This window comes from Lissotriton vulgaris, chromosome 6 (assembly GCF_964263255.1).
Source record: "Lissotriton vulgaris chromosome 6, aLisVul1.2, whole genome shotgun sequence".
NCBI lineage: Eukaryota > Metazoa > Chordata > Amphibia > Caudata > Salamandridae > Lissotriton > Lissotriton vulgaris.
Genome location: NC_141694.1, coordinates 1842687995 through 1842715301, shown reverse-complemented (window position 1 = coordinate 1842715301; position 27307 = coordinate 1842687995). Strand labels below are relative to the sequence as shown.

The 27307-nt window shown below is 43.2% G+C and overlaps 1 protein-coding gene across 1 annotated transcript; it reads left to right on the top strand.

The window, feature by feature from the left end:
- The first annotated feature begins 288 nt into the window (after positions 1-288).
- Positions 289-26479, top strand: LOC147709621 (uncharacterized). The gene is made up of 2 exons (XM_086925518.1): positions 289-385; positions 22615-26479. The coding sequence occupies exon 2, from the start codon at positions 22674-22676 to the stop codon at positions 24117-24119; it is 1446 nt and encodes a 481-aa protein (XP_086781644.1). The 5' UTR covers positions 289-385; positions 22615-22673; the 3' UTR covers positions 24120-26479.
- Positions 26480-27307: the final 828 nt, after the last annotated feature.

Sequence of the window (27307 nt, the reverse complement as noted above, 5' to 3'; positions counted from 1 at the left end):
ATTTTTTTCTTCTTCTCAAACTAATATTTGGGCACAAGAACAATTGGAGGCACCAGGGGGTGGGGTTGTCAAGGGGGCTTTATGACTTAAAGCTTCCGAAAATTGTCAAGTTTATCTTCTACCTGTTTCTGAATGTTGAATGGTTTCCCTACCAATTCATATATATGTAGATGTTTCAGTCAGTTTGTGAGTTTCCTCGACCTTGAAAGAGTTCATGAAGCATCTGAATAGCATCTATGGCCTCTTCTTCTTTAGAGAACTTAGCAAGAAGCTGTCACAGTACCTGCAGTAGACTCGTGGAAATTTCAGACTTAAAACTGAGAAGACACCCAGTGCCAGCTGCAGCCTCCACCACATAAACATCACCATCAACAGCGTGTGACCGGTGAGAGAGTTTCAGATGAAATGGGCCTAAGCACCTGAGGGACTTCTTTGAGCTGTAGGCGTAGATGCATACATTTGGGGTCTTTAACATGGCTGGGTTTGCAAGAATCTCAAAAGCGGCATCAATCATTACATTATTCGTCCCCAGGGGTGTGGAATTTATTAAAATATCTGCTTGTCCATGGGGCAGGTTGCTTCATAAATCTACTTGTCCTGTAACAAAATCCACTTGTCCCTGTGGTGCCATCTAGTTCTCCCAAAAATTATGGCAGCAGTCTCATTATATAAGAGCTCTTATATAGCCCCTCTGATTATGCCAGGGTATATCCCATAGTGGTGTTTGAATACTAGTAATCATTTTATGTTGGCACATTTCCGCAGCTCCACATACTGGGACTGAAGATGGTGGTGGTAAGCAGTAGTTCCAGGCTTGGAATGCCCTATTGAGCCTGTGCAAACCTACTAACTTGCATGTTTTAGGGTTTTCAGCAAATCTTCTCTAATCTTTCCCATACTGAGAAATGTTGGAAATTTACTCCTGAGAGTGGCATACGTAAACCTTCTTTCAGAGTTGGGCAAAAAAGTAGTTGGAGGGTAAATGAACTTTCAAACATCCAGGTTTTCACATGAGCAAATCTACACATGCATATTTGCTCATGCTAAAATGCAGTTCACAAATATTTTGTAGAAGTACAATTTCTTGCCCTACTAATGTAAATTCTTGTGAATTCACGAAAGCCATATACCAAAAGGTGCACTTTTGAGACTTTCTTTAATAAATGGGCCCCTAATTTGGTCTAGCGTTAACCATGACCTTTTGTGTTTATTAAAATTCTCTCTCTCGCTCTCTGAATTGGCTGGCTTCACTGTGAGTGACAGCATGCTGCTCTTTCACAAGGAGCATATCGGTACACAAAGTAGTTTTGATCAGTACCAGTAACTAATGTGGCAGTGTGTGCTCTATGAGACCAAAAACTATTTTTGCGTTTGCGAATGTTTGTTATAATGTTGAGGGCCCGGCAGCACTCACATCAATAAGGTTTTACAAAAGCCATGCCAAAACAAGTCGCGCATTACCAAAACTAAAAAGCTGACCACCAATGTCAGACCTACTGGCTTTGCCAAGGCTTGGTTATTTTTGTTTCCCATAATCTTATTGAAACTGGTTACACAAATTTTCCAATAGGAATATTTTTGGGAAATACTAGCATGCATCAACACATTTTACTAAATGATACTGCAAAGAAATGGTACCTGAAATTTACAGTAGTTTAGCAAAATGTTATTTCCCTACTTTCATTTTTTAGGAAGATTTTATATTGAAAGCAAAGAAACATTAATCTTGCTTTCAAGCTTCTGCAAATATTTGCATCTAATCAGAGAGCATTCTGTGAGCATCATGCATAGCCTCATGTTGCTAAACTTTGAAACAGTGTGTACACATTTTCATACTGGAACCACTGTCAGTAGTGCAGTCAGAACGTACATTTACTTACAGCGCTTTCCCTAATAATAAAGGCTTTCAATTAATGAACCATAAATACAAGTTTGAACAGCATTAAGACATGCACACACATATTAACTAAACTACAGGCAGTACCCTTCGCTGATCCTTAATGTGGTACTGCAAACTGGCAGCCAAAGGGTTTGTGTTTTTCACGGGGTTGGGCGTACTTCTCCCAAGGACTAAATACACATTAAAACTTGTTGCCCTTGACCCCAAACAATATGTCCTGGGCGTCGGGCTATAGGAATTCCACATCCCTGCGTCCCACCATTGGCTTCTATGAATACCTTGAATTTTCAATGTCCATTACAAGTTTAGAAAGATCATTGTCATCAGTTAAAATGCTATCCTTTTTTTTTTAAATACATTTTTATTGAAGGTAAATTGCAATATACATCTTAAACTATTGTGTAAACACATATAGAGCATTAAAACCAAATATATACATGAAATGACATAAATAGATTAGTTATTCCAAATAAATAGATGTTCAATTCATGATAAGTGGCTGGAATTCAATCAGGGCAATTAAATACAGATAAAATGATAACATTTTGTCAAACTCTGTTCATAAAATGGTTCTGTCTTCCCTCCATTTCAGAATAGGCGCCCATAGATGTCTTCCCATCTCACGTTTTTTAACTCCTTTAAATTCATACAGACAGGACTCAATATTATGAACGCCTAGGAGTCTCGATAGCCACATCTGAAAGGAGGGGGTGTTTTCATCTTTCCAATTTGCAGAAATCAGTATTCGCATGACCGCTACTGACAGAAAGACCAGGGCTTCCTCATCTTCTTCTAGACCCAGTTTTGAATCTGTGCTTATTAATACCAATGTCTGGGATAGATCGATCTTGTGACCTAGCAGCCCCTCCCAGAATTTGATGATCTCATCCTTAAGAGGGCCCAATCTAACACATGTGACAAACATATGAATTATGTCCGCTTGATGTGAACCACATCTAGGGCAACAGTCGTCCTGTCTAACACCCCACTCAAATAATTTAGCCGGGGTATGATACAGCTTAAATACTGTCTTATAATGCTGAGCCCGTAGATTTGTGGTCCGAAAGAGCTTTTTATTCAGTTCGATAGAGAGATCAAGATAGACATCAGGATTGTTCAATTTACTAGCCCAACCGCTCTCCGTTTTCTCGATGTCATCTTGAATCTTATCTACTAATAAGTTATATATTATTTTAATCTTTCTGCACCCTCTGTCCAATGCCTCCAGTACAGTGATATCTATTTTGGGCTTTAATTTAGGTTTTAGGCCCCGTAGAGTGTGGGCTATTTGTTCATATAGAAGCCAATGAGTAGGTGGAATGTTATATAGCTTTTGCAGGTCCTCAAACCCTCTGATCTTATCTCCCTCCATTACATTTTCGATACTCTTAACCCCCATTCGCTTCCATTCCTGAAGACTCCTATCTGACCTCAATTGTGGAAATAGACCTGAATTTGCCAGGAGATATGAGTTTACTTTAGGGGCTTTAAAATGTTTCAGGATGGTTTTCCAAACAGACCAGGCCCCTAATAAGGTCTTAAAGCGTGCCTTTTTATAAAACCTGCGCTCAACTTCACGGAGCAAAAGTCCAGTGGCGTTTCTTCCTAGTAACATTTCATAAAATGGGGGTGGTCCTCGAGTCCCAGGATTGAGGTTCCCCTCCACAGAGTTGGTATTGATTTGGAGTAATATAGGCATTTGAATTAGAAGGCAAGACCAATGGTATAATCTAAGATTTGGAAGTGCCATACCACCCCTTTCCCTTGGCAATGACATAAGATTAGTAGAGCGTCTGATCTTTCCATAATGCCAAATAAATTTTATGAAGACTGATTCCAGCTTATTCAATATTTTATCATCTATCAGATGGGGAATCGCCCTAAAAAGGTACAGGACTTTGGGAAACATTACCATTTTATAGCGTTTACCCTTCCGACCAAAGAGAGATGCAACACATCAATTCTTCTCAATTAATTTTTTTTAACTGCGTTTTTTTTAACGCAGTTAAAATGCTATCCTTACGGAGAAAATCCTGACTGTGCTTGACTTCTTCCTCTCAGTGGACAAAGCCACTGGTGAGGGTTTACTGGGCCACTGTTTCTCTGATACCATGGAGTCCTCTTGAAAAAGTGTTTCTCCCTGGTATCGGCATAACCTAGACTCAAAAGCCTTGAAAGGAATCTGTTGGTGGCCTTTGCATTCAGATTAACTCCAGCAGAAACTTTGAAAATGGCTTGACTTTCCAAATTAGTGGCTTGCACTTTGAGCTGCAGGACAAACACCGGTCTGAGGCAGTCGGTAGGAACACAGGTAGCATAGGCCTCCTTTGGATATTGTCTTAGAAGCATAGATTATTTATGTTCACTATCTCTTGAATTCTAGTCTGATACTTATGTCTGTTTATTATGTTTGCTTCACATACAGCAGTGCGGAATGTACAGGCCATGGACAAGATGTCTTTGAGTTTCCAAGACTTTTATAGCAGTTTTTTTAGTGAGCAACAGAGTCAAGTCCAGCATTAATTTGCGAGTGGAATCTTTCCTTGCAGCTGTAGTTTTCAAAATAGCAACGCTGAATACCTCAGGCACATGGCAAACAAACCTCTTGCTTCACCTGGGTAGTGCATGATAAAGTGAAACAATTAACTTTCAAGTCGACCATACACCATTAGACTTTCTGTGAGCTTTGTGGAAGAGTCTCTTTCGATTTCCTCAAGTTGAAATATAATATTTCTTATGTGTTGGGTGTTGCAGCGTATACAGAGGCAGAGCAGTCTTCTGTCAGTTTCGATGCCCTGATGTGCCTCCACATAGATACTAAACCCACCTGCACCAGGGTGGCCCAAGATTGTGGATGGTGGTCAGGGTAAAGATCAGAGGGTCAGACAGAGGCAGCAGACAACTGCACAGGATGGACTGCAGGTCAGACGCCAACAATTAATGACCTGACTACCTCAGTCTTTGCTTTAAGTTTCTCATTGATGGAGGACAACATGCTTACTGCTCACAGAAGAAAGTTGAAAAGGTCCAGAGTGTTGAGACCAAGCAGCGCCTGTGACTCACAGCCTCCTCACGAATGCAGTGATTGTCTTCACATACCACAAAAATCCATATAATAAAGACAGGAATGTATTTATTGCTTATTCTTGTTGGTAGTTGAGACAAAAAGAATTTGGCATTTGGAGATCATTGTAGGAAGCAATCCTACAGAGTAACAATCTTTGTATTCCGCTCACAGAGAGTCCTCAGCAAGTTATCCTTTCTTCCTGTGCTTCAGCTCATTCTGACTGTCCTGCCTTCCCCCACGCATATGGGGGGGTGGGGGAATCTCGTCCATACCAGGAAATGACGCCCTAATCAAGCAGGAAAGAGGACACTACAAGTCTGAGTGATAATATGTATTTTTCAAAATATTTTTCACTTTGCTGCAATTTAGGGGGATAATAACTTTCTGCCTCTATGTTCCAGTAAAGCCAAGAAATGTAACCTGTTAAGCAAAGGAAAGTTTGTGTACGGTTTTCATGGTAAACCAAATATTTACCCTATTCGTGTAGGTGACGGTGCAACTCACCCTTACATACACTTGTTGTATATGTAAATACAATATGTTTGTGTCATTACAGCATACTCCATGATGCAGGCATGAGCATCCAAATGAAGGCGCCACTTCTCCCTAAGTGTCAGTCTGTTTGAAGCTCATGGCTGATAGGAGGTAATGTTCCTGCAAGTCCTTTAGCTGTTGTACTACTGTTAGTGTTCCCAGAAGAACGAAAGAACATTGTAAGATCCGAAGAGACCCGAACGGTGTTTATGTAATTTACATGTGCCGTAGGTGGTTGGATGTGCTCCAAAGGAGATGTAGTAGTGTATGTAAGATGATTAGTTGTGCACTGATAGGGAAGTGGCTTTCTTTTGCTGGACTATGAAATGTTCTAGAAGAGCTGGAGGGTTTATTCTTTAATCTAAGGTCAGTCCATCTGGATTAAACATCCAGCCTGTCAAGTCTAAGGTTCTGACATCAGATACCCGTCTGCAGAAGACTAGGCAAAGTAGCACTGAAGTTTTGAGAATTTTTTTTCAAGTCTGGAATTTATTCGAGGAGAGGACAAGAAGAGATTTAGGACCAAATTTACAACCCATAATATGGAATTTTAAGAGATGAATTCCCCACAGTTGCTTTCATACCAAGGGGTGTTCCCCGCCAGGAACCACAACCAGGGTCAGATGGCTTGGTGAGATTGCCGAACTCGCAGCATTGACAGACCGATAAGATAGACCCTGCTCTTCTAACTCTATAAGAAAATTCAGGATGTAGACTAGGCATGGCCTCATAGGATCCAAACCCACGTCCCATAAACCAAGCAGACAAGTGTCACCAAGCAAATCTTTAATGCTTGTTGGTACTGTCTCCTCAAGCTCCTTGGATGAATATTTGACCCTGTGGCAAAGGGTAGGGAGAGACTAACGTGCCCTGAAATTCTCCTTGCCATAAGGCTAAGAGACTCCTGCAAGACAAGCTGATGCATTTCTCCCCAACGATTTGTCAGAATATTCCAGTCTTGAGAAGGATTGAAGGATCAGAGAATCTCAAACAAGCTCAGAAGAACCAGAAACCAAGCGTGCGCCCTCCAAAGAGGTCTCAACAAAATTACTTCCGCCAATGGTCCCCTTACTTGGGCCGATGGCCATTCCCCCAGGAGTTTTATATAGCGCGCACATGACGCGAAGGTATCGGGTATCAGATCGTTTTACATGAGCACCAGTAACGTTACACAAGAACACATTCATTTTTGTTAGGCACTGGGATATTAAGTGATTTGCCCAGAATCACAAGATGCTGAGCATCATTACCGAGACTGGAACCCGGCTCCCCAGATCTGAGATCGACTTCCCTAGCCCATTTGGCCAAAGGAAGGGAAGGCGTAATTTCTCGCCCACCCTCCCAATCTTGGACAAAGATGTCCACCACCCAGGCCTCCGGATCCGGACGCCAACTGAAGAATTTCTCTAGTTGACTGTTCAGACGGGAGACAAAGAGGTCCACTTTGCAACTTGTCCAACAGCCCAAAAAGTATGGTATATGACAACATCCGGCCGCTTGGCATCATCCAGTATCTCAAATTCCAGTCTGCCACTACATTGAAGGAACCTGGAAGATGCTTTGCTGCTACCGATATCTTATTGGCTAGATTGAAATTCACAAATCCTTAGGCCGATTCTCCCAGCGCAATGGATCTTATCCCACCCAGACTGCTTATGTAGCTGACTGCAGAAATATTGTCCATCCTCAAAAGAAAGCAACAGGAGAGGTGGTCTGTCATCAGTGCCTTTACTGTGAAAGAACCCATTTACAATTTGAGACAGTTTTTAGGGATTTAAAGTTCCCCTGCTGATCAGTGCCAGCCTGTGCCAATGTCACTGCAGTGCACCCACAGCGTGTCTGATTGGCATCCGATTCTATGACTAGGTCAGTGGAATTGCCAAGAATTGCTCCCCCATTCTAGGCTTCTATATGCTCCAAGCAACAACCGATTTCCGTTTTGACTTCCTCCATGAAGGGTACCAAGCTTGAATACCTCAGGCCCTTGCTAAGTTGTACTTTTTTGAGTCTTTGTAGGGCCCAGTAATGGAGAGAGACTGGAAGAATTGATTGGATAAGGAGGAAAGGAGCCCCCACAATGTGTGCCAGTTTGGGATGGAAAATTTCCTGAAGGACAGGAGAGTGACGTAACCTTTACCTTCGGAAAGTGAAGGGAGGCAGGAATCACCTTGATCAAGGAACCCAGAAAGGTGATCAACTGACGAGGGGCCAGGCCAGACTTGTTTTTGCTGATCACAAGGACAAGACTTTGAAGAAGAGTAATCATGATCTGCAGGCGCCAAAGCAACCACTCCCACAATTGGCCCATGAGGAGCAGATTGTCTGGGAACACAATTAGCCTTATACCCTTCGCCCTTAAAGCTTCCCCTAGAAGCCTCATTAACTTGGTGAAACATCATGGAGCAGAGGACAAAACAAAGGAAAGCAAAGTGAACTTAAAAATATGGCTCCTCCAGGAAAACTGTAGGAAGTGTTTTTGTGGAGCGAAAAGTGGGATGTTCAAACAGGCGTCTATTAAATCCTGACGGACCATCCTGTAGTTCTGCTGAACAATGTCCTTGAGAAGGTGGATACCTTCCATTTCTAAGTGGCGATAAACAAGCCAACCATTAAACTCCCTGAGGTTAAGCATAGGGTGCTGCCCATTTTCTTTCTTCTGCACCAGAAAAATATTCCTGACAAAGTTCCTGGTTTGGTTTGCAATTATCTGACTACTGCTCTCTTGGGCCCCGAGGGCTGCTTCCTTTGCATCTCTTACTATTCTCCATTTCTCTGAAAAGATGAGAGCTTCTGTGCGATGTACTTGCTTCGGAGTCATGTAGAACTCCAAATGGAAAACTTGCACTGTCTGCAGAACCCAGGCGTTGTGTGTGTCTTTAAGGCTGGGAGAAAGGCCATTGGTTTTACCCTAACTTTTACTGGGAAGAAGGACTAGACTTCTGAAGGTCCCACAGCCTCTGCCACCTGTGGAGGAAATCCAGAATCTGCACTGGTCTTTCAGTTGAGGACATCGCTGCCTGTGTGACCTCTTTGGGAGCCTTGCTTATGCTGGTGACTAACCGAGTGCCCCCTACCTCTGACACTGGCAGCAAAACATTTCAGTACAAAAATGCATTTAATGGCAGATTACGCCTTATCCATGTACATAAACGTGGAAGAATACTTCGTAAAAGTAGGCCTATAAAGTATACTCATAGGAAGGTTTATTGAAATCTGTTTTGGCATGAGTAAATGTAACTACCTTGATTTGCTTATGTGCAAATCTGCATTATAAGTGCAAATTCACTTGTTAAAACTTTTCCCCCCTTGACCCTTAATTAAACTCCTTTCTCTATAACCTCACTTTACTTTTTGGACGGGTGGTCCCTTTCGCACCCTGTAAATGTTGTACTTCTCTTGTCAGGACTAAATTTCAACCCATTTCCAGGGTGCCAATGGGTGTGAGAGGAGTTAGTGAATGCTGGGGAAAAGGAGGATATTTAGAACTGTACAAATTCACAGGGCATTCCAGCCCTGAAACTACCACTTACTCCAGTATTGGAACTTTCATAGATTCCCATTGCTTGTATCATTCCCCGTCGTCGGAATGGGAGCCTCGGTAATAATATATATATATATATACCTAGGTAAATACACCCTAATAGGTGTAAAAAAGGTAAAAAATTTAGGCCTAGGCCTCATTATCTTTTGCAGCCTATTGCTGTCATTATGTAAAAAGACCCAAAGTCCCCTTAGCAACCAATCAGATCAGCCTCACCCTGTAGAACCTTCCTGAGAAAGCTCAGAGCCTCAGATTTTCTACCGCTTCGTTGGTGACAGGGAGTCTCCTTAGAGCTCTGCTCTAACTTCAACTTGAGGTACTGTTTAAACAGTTTTCTTTAAGGATTTCTTTCAGCTTTGTCATGGCTGATAAGGAAAAGAAGAGCCTTTTCAGGTCTTGTGCCACTTGTGGCAAAAAACGACTTTATACAGAGGATCAACATCAAGACTGTATTTACTGTCTATACCCAGACCATAAGGTCGATAAGTGTAGTATATGCAGGAGAATGTCTGTTAAAACCCTCCGTGATCGTGAAGGACGGCTGCTTCTGTGGCTCAGGAAGTTGGAAAGGAGGGAGGAAGTAGTGTCTGGTGATGAGGAAGATGCCAGATCAACATCTTCAAAGACTTCATTGAAGAGGGGCGGATCGTCTGTGGACACTTCAACTGAACCCCCCTTAAAGGCTGTGCGTGTGACCTCTGATAGGTCTGGCAAGCCAGGGCCTATCGAATCTCCTCACGTGAGTGTAAAGGAGAGGGAAAGGCAGGCACTGCAGGTGCAAAAGGCTAAACTGGATGAGAGCTCGGCTGGGCCTTCCCACCAGGTTAAAGTAGCCAAGTCCGTCAAAAAACCGACTGTAGAGGCTTCTACAGGGGTCAAGAAGGACTCTAAATCATCTGAGGTGATTTTGTCTCCTCAGTCGTCGACGAGCCATCCAGCGACGACGAGGACGACGAGGACCTCGATGTCGATTCCGTCGACGAAGACTGGATCGACGACGGCGTCGTCGACGATGACCACGTCGACGGTGACCACCACGTCGACGAAGACCATCCCGTCGACGATGACTATTCCGTCGACGGTGGCAATCTCGATGACGACGATCCCGTCGACGAGGACGGTGAGCCCGTCGACGACGACAGCTCCGTCGACGAGCCCGTCGACGATGGACCCGTCGACGATGACAGTTCCGTCGACGATCCCGTCGACGGTGAACCCGACGACGATGATGGTTCCGTCGACGATGCCGTCGACGGTGAAGGGACTCTCGTCGACGATGCCGTCGACGACGATTCAGAATATAGAAACGGTGGATTTGTTTTCAACGCCGTTGACGACAGGAGCGCCAGAGAACATCAGAAGGAGGAGGATAACCCCAGATATGACTTCTCCAAGGAAGGTACCATCATTACCTCCACCCCTTTTGTTGGATGAAGATGACTACTCAGAAGAGGAAAATGAGATGTATGGGGACGCTTACAGTCCATCACAATTGAATCTGAAATACCATGATTCGGATTTGGATGAGGAATATTATTATCAAAAGGAACAGCGGCCAGAGAGACAGGTTGCATACCAAGATACCCAACCACAGCAGGGCATGGTATCGATGCCTATAAGTCTTTTGACAGACTTGAGGGCTATGCTGGAGGAGTATAGGAGCAAGAAGGGGTCGCAACCTGTGGAAGGTCAAGCACAGGTTCAACCGCAGGTGGTGGCAGCACAGTCAGTGCGGCCTGCACAGGAAGAACATGAGAGGGCATATCCTCCGCAAGTCCAAGTGGATACCTCGGATGAAGAGGAAACGGGGCAAAACCAAGATCAAGAGAGTGAATGGAACCAATATATTGCTCCGGATCCGGCTTCACCAGTGCCAGACCCGGTCGATTCGCCTCCGGCTGATGTAGGAGGTTTCTTCAGCCTGATGGAAAGAGCCACAGCGCGCTTTAAGTTAGCGATGCCGACAACATCTACAGATTGTTTTTTATACGATTTCAAAGAGGCATACCGTAAGGCCGTGCGCTCGATTCCCATTGTGGAGCACATATGGGAGGAAGGGAAGAAAGTGATGCAGACCCCAGCGACGGTCATTCCAACTCTTCCGCGCTTGGAGAAAAAATATAAAGCTCCAGATGACAGTCCCGCCTGTTTGATTGGACAACCTAGACCTGACTCGGTCATATCGCAGGCGGCACAGAAGAAATCGCGGAATCCTTCGGCCACCCTCACGACTCCGCCGGATAAGGAGGGTAGAAGGTTGGACAACGCTGGGAAGCGTTTTTCGTCGATGGCTAGCTTGCTGGTCAGAGCGGCGAATGCCTTGGCGATCCTAGCAAGGTACGACCGCCAGATGTGGAGTGATGTGGCACACTATGTGAATCTGCTAGCGGATGACCAGAAAGCGGAAGCACAGAAACTTCTGGAAGAGGGACAACGTTCCTCTTCGGAAATGATTGACTGCGCGATGGACATCGCCACCATCTCTTTCCGTGCCCTAGGCAGTGCAGCGGTTCTTCGGCGACAAGGATGGCTGAGAGCTACATACTTCCGGCCAGAGGTCCAGAATAGGATTTTGGATTTGCCCTTCGACGGGGACATGTTGTTTGGGAAACATGTCGACGATACCCTACAGGGTATAAAGAAGGACACAGAGACAGCAAGGGCTCTGGGGAACCTGCAATATAGAAAGACACCGTTCCGTGGAGCACGAGGAAGAGGTTTCTCTTCACCTAGAGGAGGTTATCAGCAACAGCGATATTCACAGCAGTCGCAGTCTTACAGGCCCCAGTACGGCAATCAATACTATCAGAGGCAGTCGCAATCCCAGTCTTTCTCTCGCCAGAACGCTCGTGGACGACAGGGGCGTCAGGGCAAGGACGCTGGCAAGCGTCAATAGCGGCCTCCCGACTCTGCCAACTGTTCCTCCGCTTCTGGGATCTCCAGTGGGCGGCAGGATATCACAACATCTGAGCAGCTGGGAAGAGATTACATCGGATCAGTGGGTATTAAATATCATCCGAAATGGGCATACTCTAGAATTCCAGGACTTTCCACCTACAAGAGCTCCCCACGCCGCTACTTCCAGCCATCTGAACCTTCTTCAAGAGGAAGCTCAACAAATGCTTCAAAAAGGGGCGATCCAGCGTGTTCCCCTATCACAAAGGGGAGAAGGTTTCTATTCCAGATTTTTTCTGATCCGAAAGACAAAACAAAAGTGGCGTCCTATCCTGGACTTGAGGGAGCTCAACACCTATCTCACGAAACTATCGTTTCGGATGATTTCACTCCAGGACATATTGCGCCTCTTGAACCCAGGCGACTACATGGCAACATTAGACCTGGAAGATGCCTATTTTCATATCCCGATCCATCCAGCTCACAGACGTTTCCTTCGCTTTACAGTAGGCAAGAGTCACTTCCAGTTCATGGTGCTCCCATTTGGATTAAAGTCCGCTCCTCGGATATTCACAAAGGTGCTGGCACCGGTAGCAGCATTTCTGAGAAGACAGTCGCTGGAAGTATTCCCGTACTTAGACGACTGGCTGCTGAAGGCCCCAAGCTTGCAAGAGGCATCGAAGGCAGTGGACACGTGCTTGAACCTCTTTATTCATCTGGGTTTACAACTCAACAAGGAAAAGTCAGTTCTTCAGCCTGCAAGTACGGTGAAGTTCTTGGGAGCGATACTCAATACTCAGGAGTGCAAAGCCTTCCCATCGGAAGAGAGACAGATGAAACTCATATCGTCAGCCACCCGTTGCCAAAAGAGAAGTTGGATGACAGTCAGGATGTACAAATCTCTTCTAGGGTCGATTTCATCCTGTATTCAATTGATTCCGCATTGCAGACTGCGAATGCGCCCCCTGCAGGAGGAGCTGGACCTTCAGTGGAGACAAGTGGAAGGTTCGTTCGACGACAGGGTGGCGATAACCCAGCGGATGAAACGGTCGGTTTCATGGTGGATGAAAAGATCTCACCTCACTGTGGGACTCAGTTTCAAGGCTGCAAGGGCTCCTCAGGTCATTACCACGGACGCTTCTCTTCAAGGTTGGGGAGCGGTCATGCAAGACCTCCAGGTCAGTGGTCACTGGACTCAGGAAGAACGTCATCTACATATCAACGTTCTGGAGTTAAGAGCTATTCGACTGGCAATGTTGGCTTTCCTCCCAAGGATTACAGATTCAGCAATCCTGGTGCGGACGGACAACACCACCGCAATGCATTACGTCAACAAGCAGGGAGGCACAAGATCGCCACTGCTTTCACAGGAAGCCCAAATACTGTGGGAATGGGCGATAGCGCAGAACATCACACTCGTAGCAGAACACCTTCCAGGAGTATGCAACACGAAGGCGGATACGCTAAGCCGCCTGAGAGCAGTCTCGCACGAGTGGGAATTGGAGGACGCAGTGATCAAGGACATCTTCTCCCGTTGGGGGACCCCAGCGATCGACCTGTTTGCAACACCGGGGAACAAGAAATGCCGGTGTTACGCAAGCAGGGAACACCATCGAGGGTCACTGGGGAATGCCCTTTCGATGTCCTGGTCAGGCGCGTTTGTTTACGCCTTTCCGCCATTTCCCCTAATTCCTCGAGTCCTCAAGAAACTCAAGATGGACAGGTGCAGGATGATACTAATAGCGCCTGCCTGGGCTCGCCAGTTTTGGTACACGGAGTTGCTTCTCCTATCAGAGACACCACCCATTCATCTGCAACCCAAACTGACACTTCTGTCTATGTACAACGGCCAAGTTCTTCACCCGAACCCGAGCTCGCTTCAGTTGGCGGCTTGGCTCCTGAATACAGAGAGTTTAAGGATTTAAACATCCCGGAAGAATGCAGGACCATCTTGGCACAGGCACGAGCCCCTAGCACTAATAAGACATATAGAGCGAAATGGAAGAGGTTCCATTTGTGGTGTCAGAGGGAAAAAGTACATCCTTTCTCGTCAGCTCCGCATCAACTCTTACCATATATTCTTTCATTGGCACAAGCAGGTCTGGCTCATGCTTCTATCAAGGTCCACTTGGCAGCTATTTCCAGGTATAGGAGAACGAGATCGGGTCCCTCTCTATTATCAGCGAGAGTAATCAAACAATTCCTGAAAGGACTGTTTAGAGTTTTCCCGCCAGTTAGGCCCCCACCTCCGGTGTGGCACTTGAATGTGGTCCTGGCTCAGCTAATGAGACCGCCATTTGAGCCAGTGCATAAAGCGGACCTGAAGTTCCTATCATGGAAAGTGGCGCTTCTTTTGGCACTCACCTCTGCAAGGAGAGTAGGAGAGCTTCAGGCTTTAACCATCAAAGAACCCTTCTTACAGTTCAAGAATGATACAGTTATCCTGCGGATGAACCCCAAGTTCATTCCGAAGGTACCGACAGACTTTCATCTTAACGAGCCAGTGGTTTTGAAATCTTTTTTTCCTCGGCCTTCAACCCAGGCTGAGAGGACACTTCATTCTCTGGACGTTCAGAGATGTTTGAAATTTTATCTACAACGCACAGCTGGATTTCGAAAAACACCCCAACTGTTTGTGGCTTTCGGAGCCCCAAGGAAAGGATTTCCTTTGTCAAAACAAGGGATATCTAGATGGATAACTAGTGCGATCCGGTTCTGCCACCAGGCGGCAGGCAAACCTTTACAAGGACAGGTGAAGGCACATTCCACAAGGTCGGTCTCAGCATCAGCGGCACTGTTTGCTGGAGTATCCATAAAGGACATTTGCAGAGCAGCCACCTGGAGCAGTACGCACTCCTTCACGAGACATTACTGCCTGGAGGCGGCTGCAAAGGAGGATTCGGCTGTAGGACAGGCAGTCCTGAGAAATCTCTTCCAATAAGAGGTGAGCTTTCCTCTCTTCCCTCCTCCTGTTTTTTCAAACATTTCGTTTATTATGCTTTGTTACTGCTTTATAGTTGTTATAATCTGTGAGGTCATTGGCTGATAATGATTCTATACTGTGCACGAAATGTTTGAGGTATGCTAACTGCTATCTACTCTGATACAAGCAATGGGAATCTATGAAAGTTCCAATACTGGAGTAAGAAACAAGTTACTTACCTGTAACTTTAGTTCTCCAGTATTGGTAACTTTCATAGATTCCCATGCGCCCACCCGCCTCCCCTGGGAAAGCTCACTTTAGGGCTAGGTGATTATGTGGCAAAGCAACGGCTACGAAAATCTGAGGCTCTGAGCTTTCTCAGGAAGGTTCTACAGGGTGAGGCTGATCTGATTGGTTGCTAAGGGGACTTTGGGTCTTTTTACATAATGACAGCAATAGGCTGCAAAAGATAATGAGGCCTAGGCCTAAATTTTTTACCTTTTTTACACCTATTAGGGTGTATTTACCTAGGTATATATATATATATATTATTACCGAGGCTCCCATTCCGACGACGGGGAATGATACAAGCAATGGGAATCTATGAAAGTTACCAATACTGGAGAACTAAAGTTACAGGTAAGTAACTTGTTTCTTCCCTACTTTTCAGTCCCCTGTGATTAGATTTATGCACACAAAAATCCTTCTGCAAATAAATCTCTTATCAGTGCAAATCCTACTCTTGCACTAGCTAAGCTTACATGCCGAGCTTACATGTTTACATTTGTAACTTTTTGGGAGTGCCACAGAAATATAATCCACTGAACGAGTCAGGATTCAAGTAATGACAATTAGGTCACCATTATACTGCTAATTTAAGTCGGCCTGCCCATGTCCATGGACCTACCATTAATGACAATGGCATTAATCCTATACTTTGTTATCTCAGAAGATTTATGAGAGTCTGCGGTTCTTATTCCAGTTATCCTCTACTTGTGGCATTTGCACCAGAAATCTTAGCACATGTGCCTTTAGGTCCCAGAAGAGTGGATTGGCCATACCATAATATGTGGCACAGAGGAGAGAGGAGTTAGATAGTACGTGATCTGTCTGTGGCTTAGCATTGCAAGTCATTCTGTTAGGAAGCATCCAGAGCGTAGAGGCGTTGAAGAACCTGTATAAGATAATGTAAGTCACTGATGGGAGAGTTGTTCATGAGCTTTCTACTTCCTTCTCTCCATATTAAAATAGGTTGCCCCGTTCCCAGTCATACATGCTGGCCTTTGAGACATGGTCTTGGGCTCTATCCAAATACATGTGGTTGGCCTTTGTTCTGTTCTGTGCTGTTCAGGACTCACAGGTGGGTAATCTTCGGAGAGTAAACTTATCTACTTTTGAGTTGAGCAAAAAGATGGTGAACCAGTGTTACTGACTGTACAATTAATGAACATTTGCAATGTGACATGTCTACCTTCTGAATGGTCAGAGACTGGATTAATCGAGGATACATGTCTAAATTCCTTTTTATACGTGTTTTCTTACTATCTGTCTTCTGGTGTATCTCATGTTTAAAAGTCGTTGGAGATCCAACTTTTCTAGTAGCACCACATGCTGCAAACATATTAATTCCCCAGTTGTTTGACTTTAAAGAGGGACTCTTATCTAGATCTAAATGGCGTTGTGATGCTCCCTTGTGTACATTTTTTTAACTTGCCCACTTCATAACTGAGGACTTGTGCAATCTTTGGTATTTTTGAAACCGTGCTCTAGAAATACACACATATACAGTGAAGTTTTTCAGGCAGCTAAGGAAATTCAACCACATGCCAATATAAAGAGAGGTGACTGAAGTTTTAACATTGAGACTCCACAAAGGACTTGAACTTGGTTTCATGTACACTAGATCTTGTGTTGTAATTGGTGTCTCAACTGATCACCAACTATTGAATATCCAGTTGAACAGTTATTGGCCTCTAGAACAGGTCAGAGAGAAAATGCTTCTCTTTTCAAAATGTTGTTAAATTATGTTTACATGTGCACTTCCACTTCTACCCCAGGATTGCTGGCCCCGTTTGGCTGTGCATTTAAGGGTTGTTTCTGCGCTTTTCATACACAGGGTGTCTCAAGCTTGTAGCATTCAATGACATTTATTAAACTGGCATCCTGGAAGAACGTATTCCCCGTTGCGATGAGAACATACAGGAGGCTGCAGCCTTTCACATCCCAAGCCCGTTAGTGGTCTTTGGGATCAGGATTCTTGTAAGAACCCACTATCATAGCCGGCTGTCCAGGGCTAAACTGGTTAAAGCCCATGAATTTGAGTGACTCGGACCTATAACAAGGGAGAGGACCTTTAATAACCTGGATAGTTCGAGACAGAAAGGTTATTACAACATTTCACCCACTAAGGGTAGAATGTTGTCAATTAAAAAGGGAGAAACATGAGTACAAACATTATAAGCCCGGAGCTACTTAATTTTCTCTAATGGAGTTCTCAACATTCCAATGTTCCAATATAGCCTTATAGCCCGCCGTAGTGGGCTATACTGGCCATTGAAGGCCCGCTCCAGCGTTAAAGGGAGCGGGACTTTAATGGTCGGTATAGCCCAGCTACGAAGGGCTATAAGACTATTATAACATTCTGCCACTAGAGGGCAGCATGTTCTAACAAATAAAACAAAGGCTTCCGGAGCCCAGAGGCCTTTGCTCAAACAACATTGGAATGTTGCTCTGCTGGCTTTTACTGACCCGTAGAAGCACAGAGTACTCTATTGTATTCAATAGAGTGCTCCACATTTCAATGTTTCAACTGTTCCTACGGTATCTTTTTCTCAGCATCCATCTTCAGATGCTAAACAGGCCCATAACAGTTCAAATGTTAGGTCGGTCAGGTTGTTTCTGTCTTATTTGTAGTTGCTTCAGTCTTCTGACAGACCTTACATTGTTTACTTTGTCACTAGCCCTGGCATTCAGACACCCATCCTTCCGCTGAGCACTCACTGCCTTCTATACTTTATTCTGAGATATTTTACTATCAGGAAACTTCCTCTTCTGGGTGTTAGCCTAGCTCACCCTGACCTGTCAGCACTGTGACAGCCATGTGGACCATCAGTCATACTTTTTGTAAAATTCTAGGAGAGCTGAGTATGGCCGCGACGTGGCTGCTCCACAAATTGCGCTTAGTCTAGCCAGAGCTTTGGAAGTGTCTGGATTAGCTGTCTTGGAAGTGTCTGGATTAGCTGTCTGTCTCATTTTAAGCTTCAGAATACTTTGAAATTATACCATTTTTTTCTCAAGCATTGGGACTCAGAGTAATTACAAGTTGTATATGTAAGTAACTTCTGCTTTTGGACTTCTAGCTTATCTTCCTTGCGATGAATGAATGGCCATTTTTGGTCTGTGTCTATTTGTGACTGTTACGGATGATGAGAGAAGAATTGTAGATTCTCCTAAAAAGTTGCTGAAGGAACTCTTGATTTTATTAAAGCAAAGGAGGCGAATATTATGTAGTCTCTCTTCTTGTCTTTTATTTACACAGCATGTTTAATGTATACTACATTTCCAGCAGTCCTGCCCTCTGGACAGGGAGCAACAAACATAAAAGAAGGACACAAACTACTACAAATAGAAACAGTCCTCTTTTACCTTCTTCTTTTCTTGATGGCTTAGAGTATGTGGTACATGAAAATCCAAGCAGCAGCACAAATCTAAGGACAGCCAAAGAGCCTCTTCTTTCTGTTGATCACCATCCTTCCAATATGTGCCTTTCATCTGCACCACCACCCCCTTGCAAAAAGGCCATGTTTAAAGGCTGACGCCCTTTGCTTGGCTAGTTGAAATTGGCACTAGAATAATCAAAACTGTATGTTACAACAGGTACTAGGCTTCATGATATCTGAGGTGAAATAGTATTCGCCTCTGTCTTTAATGAAATCAGGGTCTTCCTTCAATAACTGTAAGAGAGAATCAGCAATCTAATTTATTTTACATGACAGAAGGCTCTATTATGCCAGTTTAAAGCATTCCTACAACATTCAAAGCAGAGTTAGCAAAAGCTGCGAATCAGACGTCCTTCGGTTTTCATTTATTTGTATGTACTGCGTGAGACATCTTACAACACATAACTTAGGGTGTAAAGGAAAAGCTGGAAATTCAGTTGCAGTGTAAGAATTCTTGGTTCGCGTTGTGACAGTAAAATGAACTCCCACTCGTGAAAAATACATGAGGGAAAGTTCTAAAGCCCTAATATCTGGCACCTGTCTAAAAGAGACCAAAACGTAGCAATATCACCATCTTTGCGGACAACAGTTTAAGCAACAGCTTTCCATACCTGAAAAGGCTTTAGTACCCTATTCACATCCTGCAAGGTAGAATATTTAGGCTTGGGTGAGTTGGAAAACCTTATCCCTTTAAATAACCTTCAAACTAACGGACATTGCCCAACTGGTTTGCCTTACATCTTCTGTTGTCCTACAGGTATAGCTGACCTATAGCCATTAATTGCCCTATAGGCCGGCCTTCTGACTAGCTGCAAGCGATGCAAGAAACATTAGGACACTTGTGACATTTGACAGAACGAGATCAAAACGTGTTACACACACAATTTATTCTAGACCTATATACCCTTGTTGTGCACTTTGCTCAGGGTGCTTTGATATAACCAGAGGCTGCTCTCAGAAAGCCCTGAGATATCTGTAGACATCCTGAAAGGTTTGATGTTACCAGAGTGAGCTTGCCTTCTAGGACACAGTCATAACAGTGCAGTGCCCACGAGGACCCCTGAATAATTGATCAAAACCTTAATTGGAATTCAGTAATCCCTTGACAATATATGAGAGGGGATACCAAGGTTGTTCTCTCCTTGGTGGAGTTACCAAAGTACCACTTGCTAATTACTTGCAGATCCGAGACATTCATCTTGGCATTATGACAGAAGGTGAAAATGTGTAGAGATTTCCAACAGACTATCCCTGAAGAAAAGCATCTGTTGCTGACCTGTGTTTTTGGTCTCCAGCTGAAATATTTCCTACGCTGAGCTATCAAACAGAGAGGTGAAAAGATCTATGTGGGTAGTACCCCACATCTTGTTCATATCATTTAATATCTGAAGATTCAGACTCCCCTCGCTGTCGTCAAACAGGGTCCTTGAATTATAGTCCCATGCCATATTGCATGGACCATAATATATTCTGTAACAAGAGAACTCATCTGCTGAAGTCAAAACTCACAGATGGATCTGGCCAGTACTGTCAACAGTCTTGATCTCGTTCCCTCCAGTCTGTTTACGTACCTGTCTCTCCAAAGGAGAACTACTCTTTGCCCTGTATGTGTTTTTAACCAGGCTTCCATTTGCAAAGGAGCCTGCAATAAGCTGTACATAGTTTAAATTGCCAACTCCCTACTGGACCATCCTCCTCAATTCGAGCAACTACCACATCTGGTCCCCCAGCCCCAAAGTTTTGCATCTGATTCTAAGACTAAATCTGTAGAAGTAGGGAAGATGGCATCTCTGTGATCTAGCCACCAATGTATTTCCTCCCTTTATCCTGATCTAAAAGAATCACATGTGAGTATTCCAAACACCTTTGCAGATCGCTCATCTTCACACGATGAAGGGGCCTATAATATGGTCCCAAAAAAACCAACTGAATTGAGGAAGAGAGAAGGTCCACTGGCCTTACCAACTGGCCAAGAGGAATCTACTACTGAGTCAATATCAACCTCAATTGCCCCTTGAGTACTCTTAGCTTTTGATTCAGGTAACATCAGTATCTCCTTCTCTGAATCCACCAGAAACCCCAAAAATGCCACCCTTTTTGCTACGTTATTAATGAAACCCAGTGTTTGGATCAACTCTTTGGCACTTTGAACCTGCTTTACTAGATTCTCCTTCTCATGTCCTAGGAATATCAACTTGTCTAGAGACACAACCATCTACAGTTCCTGTTCTCTGAGTGCCTCCGCCAGAGGTTTTAACAGCTTGGTAACGTACCAAGGAGCAGAGGATAACCTGAATGAATGGACTTGAACCTGAACACCACCCTTGCCACAGGAATTGCAGATATCTCCTGTGCTGCTGACTTATTGGTACTGTTAAGTAAGCATTTATTAGATCCAGCGTATCAACCAATCTTTTTGCGGAAGAATATCCCCAAGACTTATAATCATCTCCATCTTGAAATGGCAGTAATGTACAAATTGTTTTAAATCTCTCAAGTTTCTAAAAGTACATTTTTTGTTTTTTATCTAAACCAAAAATAGGGTGTTGGCAAAAAATCCTTGTGTATAGGAGACACTATTCTATTGCTACCTTCTGTACCAATTCTTCTGATGACAAGTAAACATCTTCCAATTAAACTCTGTGGGAAGAACATTGATCACGATATCCTGTCCTCCATGATACTTGTTTCATTGATGTTCTATTAGACATCTTTGCCGCCTTTACTCTAGAATCTCACAATCTTCATCAATTTGTCTTCAATAATGCCATCGTAAGATCTCTTAATTGGACTTCGCATAGCACCCACCATTGGGTCTTGCCACATTGACCATGGGACATTATCCATATGAAGAACTGAACTGTCACCACCCTCATACCCATGAGGGGAAGTATGATTCTTCTTCATCCTTCTCTTGCCAACTTGACTAAAAGATTCCCCTTGCTGGAAATGTACTCTGCTGCCCACAGGTACAGACAATGCGTTTGGTGCTGCACTTGCCACTGAGTTACCTATTTCAGTGGTCACATTTCTAAATGATGAGGAGACCACTTTCTAAATTGAATTAGACACAGAAGTGTAAATAAGTTGCAGAGGATCTTTTTAAGCATCTCATCTTCTTCTGCTTCTTTTCTATTTTAATTTAAATGATAACAAATAAGTGATCTAACCGAGAATTAATCCCTCACAGCAAGTGAAATAGATCTCATAGTTTCTTTATTAAGGAAAAATGACATTGTGTTACATGCAGCTTTTATAGCTGAAAAACCTCTTGAGGACGAACCCAGAGAGCCTGAAGAATCAGAAACATTACACCTGGCGAATCACACACCCCTTAACATAAACAGCAAGAAAGTAATTACAAAGAAAAGCAAACAACCAGAAAGAGTCTGTGTGTTAATTTAAGCATTTGCCCCACCAAAGAACATGAAAACCACAATGTCAAAGGTGACGATATCCTCAATGCTTAAATCGTTAATGAATCATACAATAAAATCGTTTATAAATGGCAAAATGCCCAGAGACGCAGCCAGAAAAGTGGAAGTTAAATGTGCACATCTTCTATTTATAGTGGATAATGTCCTTTTTTTATGTTTGTTCATTGCTGCCCAGAACTACATAATAAAGCCTCCTGTCTTGTAACAAAATTACAAACAAAGGCTCCAAACTTTGATTTTATTTTGTACCCATCGCCCTTTCAGCCTCCCCTGTGACCTTCACTTATATTACAGTCTACTTAAAAACTGGTTGGCTAGGCATGCTAACTACATAGTATAAAATAAGTACAAATAAGTTCTGAAGACGAGCCCATTTTTTCACTACACTGTGCTTGATGTCCCTTTTTTTCAGTCATTAGCCATTGTTTCCTATATTTTACATAGAGGTGTAGTACTGTTTTCTGATAGTGTATTTGCTTTGTTTTGACATTTCTAATGTGTTACATTAAACTGATATTGCATCCGTGAAATTAACCCCGAAATGTTGCTCCTGCATGTTGATTAAGCCTTGTTTTCTGTCTTATATGTTACTTTGCAGAATCATATTATTGTGAACCTGAGTGTGTTACATCACCATTTGTGATCGTTTTTGCAAAGATGGCCAGCTCCCTTCCTACTGGACGTATATGCTGCATCAAGGATGGTCAGAATGAAGAGGTCCCGGTTTGTTGGAATTGCCAGCGCCGAGGACAGCACATTGATCCAGAGGCATGGTGTGACAGCTGCCAAGCAATGTACTTCCAGCCTGTCAGGGGTACTGAAGCAGAATTCCTCCAGTGGAGGTCAGCGCAGATTATCAAAAACGTAAGGGAGAATATGTGCCAGGGTAAAGAAGTTTGGAATGCCGCTCTGCAGACACCCAACGGAGCTGAAGACGAGAGACTAGATGGTACTATTGAGGGTGAAAGATCGACGAATGATGGCTCGAGTCCTCAAGGACAGACTCTGTCAATTGATGGGGAAGAAGGTGAGAGCCAAGGTACTTCTTTATTTAGTACGAACACAGAACATGATAACGAAAGCTGGAAAGTCGCAGAGCTCAGTGAGAACACTGAAGACATCTGCACTGCATCTGCTGCCCAGGATTATATGCTGGTATCTTTTAAGAGCCGGGCCAGCGAGGAGCGCACTATAAATTGTGAACAAGATAAAATACCATTGCCAACCAACGTACATGCAAGATCCTTGCTGTGCATGGCTGATCTCCGACATGAATTTGCAGCTTTAAAAGTCAATGAGTGGTTGGAGACCAGTGTGGAACTTACTGACGTTGAGAGTATATGCTGCTCAGAGGTCACCAACTTACTTTCAGAGTTCATGGATGTAGAAGAATGTTCAGTCGCAAAGTGCTGTGTTGAGAAATCCTGCTATGGGGAGCTTGACATTTCGTGGGAAACAAAATCAGTAGATTTTCATAAGCCACATGCAAGGCATCCAGATGATGATCTGACTTTTAAAGCAAGTCAGAGCACTGTAACTAACAGTGAAAATTCATGGTGTGTTAGTCAACTTCCGCTCCACTGTCAAAAACAGGAGAAACAAGGTGTCAAGAATGCAGAAACCAAGAAGTCAAGAATCCAGGGTACGCGTGCGGGAAGGGAGATACTGGGGACTGCTAATGAAACTGCACGAAGTAGCGATGTATGGGTGCTCCCAGCAACGCCTTATCGAAATTGGCTTCCACGGTTAAGTCGGGCGGAAATGGAGGTCCGCAAATTTGTAAATGAAGTTTGGGGCATGGAGTATCCTTATGTCCCAGAGGAAGTGATGGATTTTGTGGAAAACAACAGAGAGGAATGGCTTAAATGCTGGATTGTAGAGGAAATCAAGAAAAAGCGAATAAGTCGTCACAGAGAGGATCATCCTCATTTTATAAAAATGATTGTGCGTCTTGCACATAACTGGCAGATAGGACGGAGTATCCGAAAGCATGCTGTGGTATACACTGACCCAGATGGATATGAGCGACTGACAAGTGTGCGAATCACTCTTCCAGATGGAACTAAAGTTGAGAAACCTGACCCAGATCACTACGAATTGTGATTGGTAGTCTGTGAAAAGGCCTATTCTTGAAGAAGGACCTGAAATTGACCATTTCTTTTGTGCCACCAATGTCCCACCTCCACTCCACCTCTCCTGGACTTTTAACATTTTTGGGAGTTTCTGGGTGGAGAAAGATTCTAGAAGTTGACAGTGATCTGATGCAACTGCCATGTAGTTTCAGAAAGGATGAGGTCAGGATATGCCGGCCCCAGGTACACAGCTAACGTTCTCTACCTGCTTCTACATGACCCGGCCTTGTCCTCTTTATAACTTGTGTTTAAAGAGAGTTTGGTTGGTTTAAGCGTGTCTCATCTCTGCCATCTGGTAAGTTAAGATTCTTCACCCCTGGACTGAATAAATGCTGTAAAAGCTCCCGGGAGGTACTTTGAGTTGAACAGACCAATGGTACAAAAAGTATCAAATGAGATTGTCCCTTTAATTGCAAGCGGTTCCCAAGGGACTAAAAGGTAAATTTAATCATTTTATGTTTAATCACGTTTTTATTTCTCTCGCTAGTTATTTGTGCTCATTTGCCTCTCTGCAGGTTTTTTCAGTTTCACATAGTTTGAAAATCTGTTCTGGACTACAGGTTTGCCCCAAAAGGTGCCTTCTGGTAACCTGGCCTCCACTGCATGTTTTAACACTAGCAATCATTAAATGCCTGTGGAACTTTCTGCTGTCGAGCCATTCCCCCTTTTTAGAAGATTGTGAATATTGCTGTTGAAATAACGAATCACTAAAAATCCTTAGACAAGATTATTTCCTTACAGCTACACTTTCAAAGAATAGAATCTCTAACTTTGTGAGCAATGTTTATTGATACATTGCATCTCCATTTTCAAAATGCTGCATGAACAGCATTCCATTTTCACAACCTACAGACCTGTGAGAAATCTAATACTTGTACAAGTGGAAATAATACACTGAAATTGAAAGATTTCCCCTAAATATTTTCTTTTGTAATCATGTTTCCATTTTTCAGATTTATTTGTTTTCTGTTAATTGTAGAAACCCGAAGACTCTTAGGAAGCCATTGAGATTATCTTAATCATCTTAAACGCTGAACCAATCACAGTATTGTTGTAAAGACAAAGGGCCTGCTTCAGAAATTTGCGAATGTTGGACATTTGTCAAAACACTATTTAGGGTGTGTAGATATCCGTACACTCTAAATAAGATGAACTGGACATCTGCTTATGTTTGGTGGAGTTGTGCAGCTGTCTAACACTAAAGCCACCCCAAAGTTGTGAGGTGGTGTCTACTGTTGTAGCTTGTGCACATTATTTATTGCTGCTGTGACAACTGTTCGTAATCCATGTACCACTCATGTTGCTGGGTGCCAAGAAGGCCAGCAAGGTACTCCGTCTCAGCTTCCATAATGAGTGTTAAATGTTATTAACTGGCATCCAGCTTGATCAGTCCGTCTGCGGTACTCAACGGAGCATGGCTATTACTTATCTTGTTTTAACTAACAAATAGCATTTGATTACAGTTCAGATGACTTTAAAAAAACATATACCTTAATTTCACACCCAGTTCCACTTTGAATACTCTCAAAACTAATAGAAGGCATGTATGTAGACAATAAAGCAGCAGATAAGAGGAGTATATCAATAAAGATGCGATGTGAAAGAAGAGACACAGTCAATTGTGAGAAGCACAGAGGATGGGCACAGGTATTCCTCTTAGAGGGACTAATTAGTAATATGCAGGACAACAAGCAGTGGAAACGTTCTTAAAAAAGAAACAATGGGATTCATACAAGCGGGAAGAATACGACAGTTGAAATAAAGTGAAATAGAAGCACATTTATGACCGAGCACATGGTCGCTAGATGAAGTTAAGCTGAAAGGGTAAAATAAAGAAAAAAGGATGCACAATGAACAATATGAAACATGAGTATGAGACACAATTGTACTTAGGCCGACAACACAGGGATTTGGAAATGAGAATAATGTGAGATTAAGACAAGTAAAGAAACAAGACAATGGAGAAGGACACTGACATTGAAAAAAGAAATATATGGTCTTGGAGATCTATCAGGAGGTTGTTGAAAGAAGAATATGGAGCCAATTGAACACTAAAATTAAAGAAAACATGAAGAACGGTAAATCTGAGATACAAACATAGAGAAGAAATAGCAATAGGACACTAAAGAGTAGAATACAAAAGGAGATTAAGTGTTGGTGTATAAACTTCATACCAAGTTGTTTGCTATCAAATGTCTGTTTGCAGGTTGATTTTTTGTTCAAAAGCTTTGTACGTTTCCGGCTCATTCGTAGAGTCAGTATTATTACTGTTTCTTCATTTAGGCAATCTGATTATGTGTTAGCAGGTTGTATATAGGGTGTTGTGTGTTTCTTTGGGAAGTTGACAGTATAAAACTTGAACTATGTTACTAAAAATTAAGATTTATTTTTAAGTCTGTTAATTTTCAGTTATAGTCTTTTTTATAGGGCTAATGCTATTATGTTACAGTTATGTTTACTGCTGTTACCAATAAAGCTGTTGTACGGATATGCATGTAGAATATACAGTGAACGGCTACACACCATACAAAGCGACAGACCGAATGAGGGAGAGAAAGCCTAGGCACAAATTCTTTGATCATTCTTATTAATTCATTGTGGTTAAACCTTAGAAAAAGCACACTGCTAAAGTAAAATACACATTGATTTACACGAGTCATCACAGAACCTCATCACCTTGTTAATCAGTTTCCATCACACCCACATGTCCTATGTAATTCAGCTACAAAGGTCCTCGATATATTCAAAGTTTACTATTTTTGTAGACAACCACAGACTCTGTAGATAGTTTGTTGCGCTGGCACACAGAGCCATGCCTCAGATCCATTCTTTGAGTGTACAAAGAGCAGATCCTATCCAATGCCGGGCTATATCTTGCTTTGTCACCATCAAACCAAAGGGTGCCAGTTCCCGGGGGTGTCCACTCCCTCCTATTCAATACCCAGACTAGCCTGTTTGGAGTTAGGTGCCAAAGGAACGCCTATTGTGTTGTTAAGTGTTTGATATGTCTTCAACTTATATAATCACTGGGCAAGCCCATAAAATGTGAAATAATGCCACTCTGTCTCAACAGCACAGACTGCGATCTTCCCTTCTTCTCCCCAAAGTTTATTAGGGTCCAAGTATTTTTGGTGTACGTATTTGAACTAGATTGGTCTC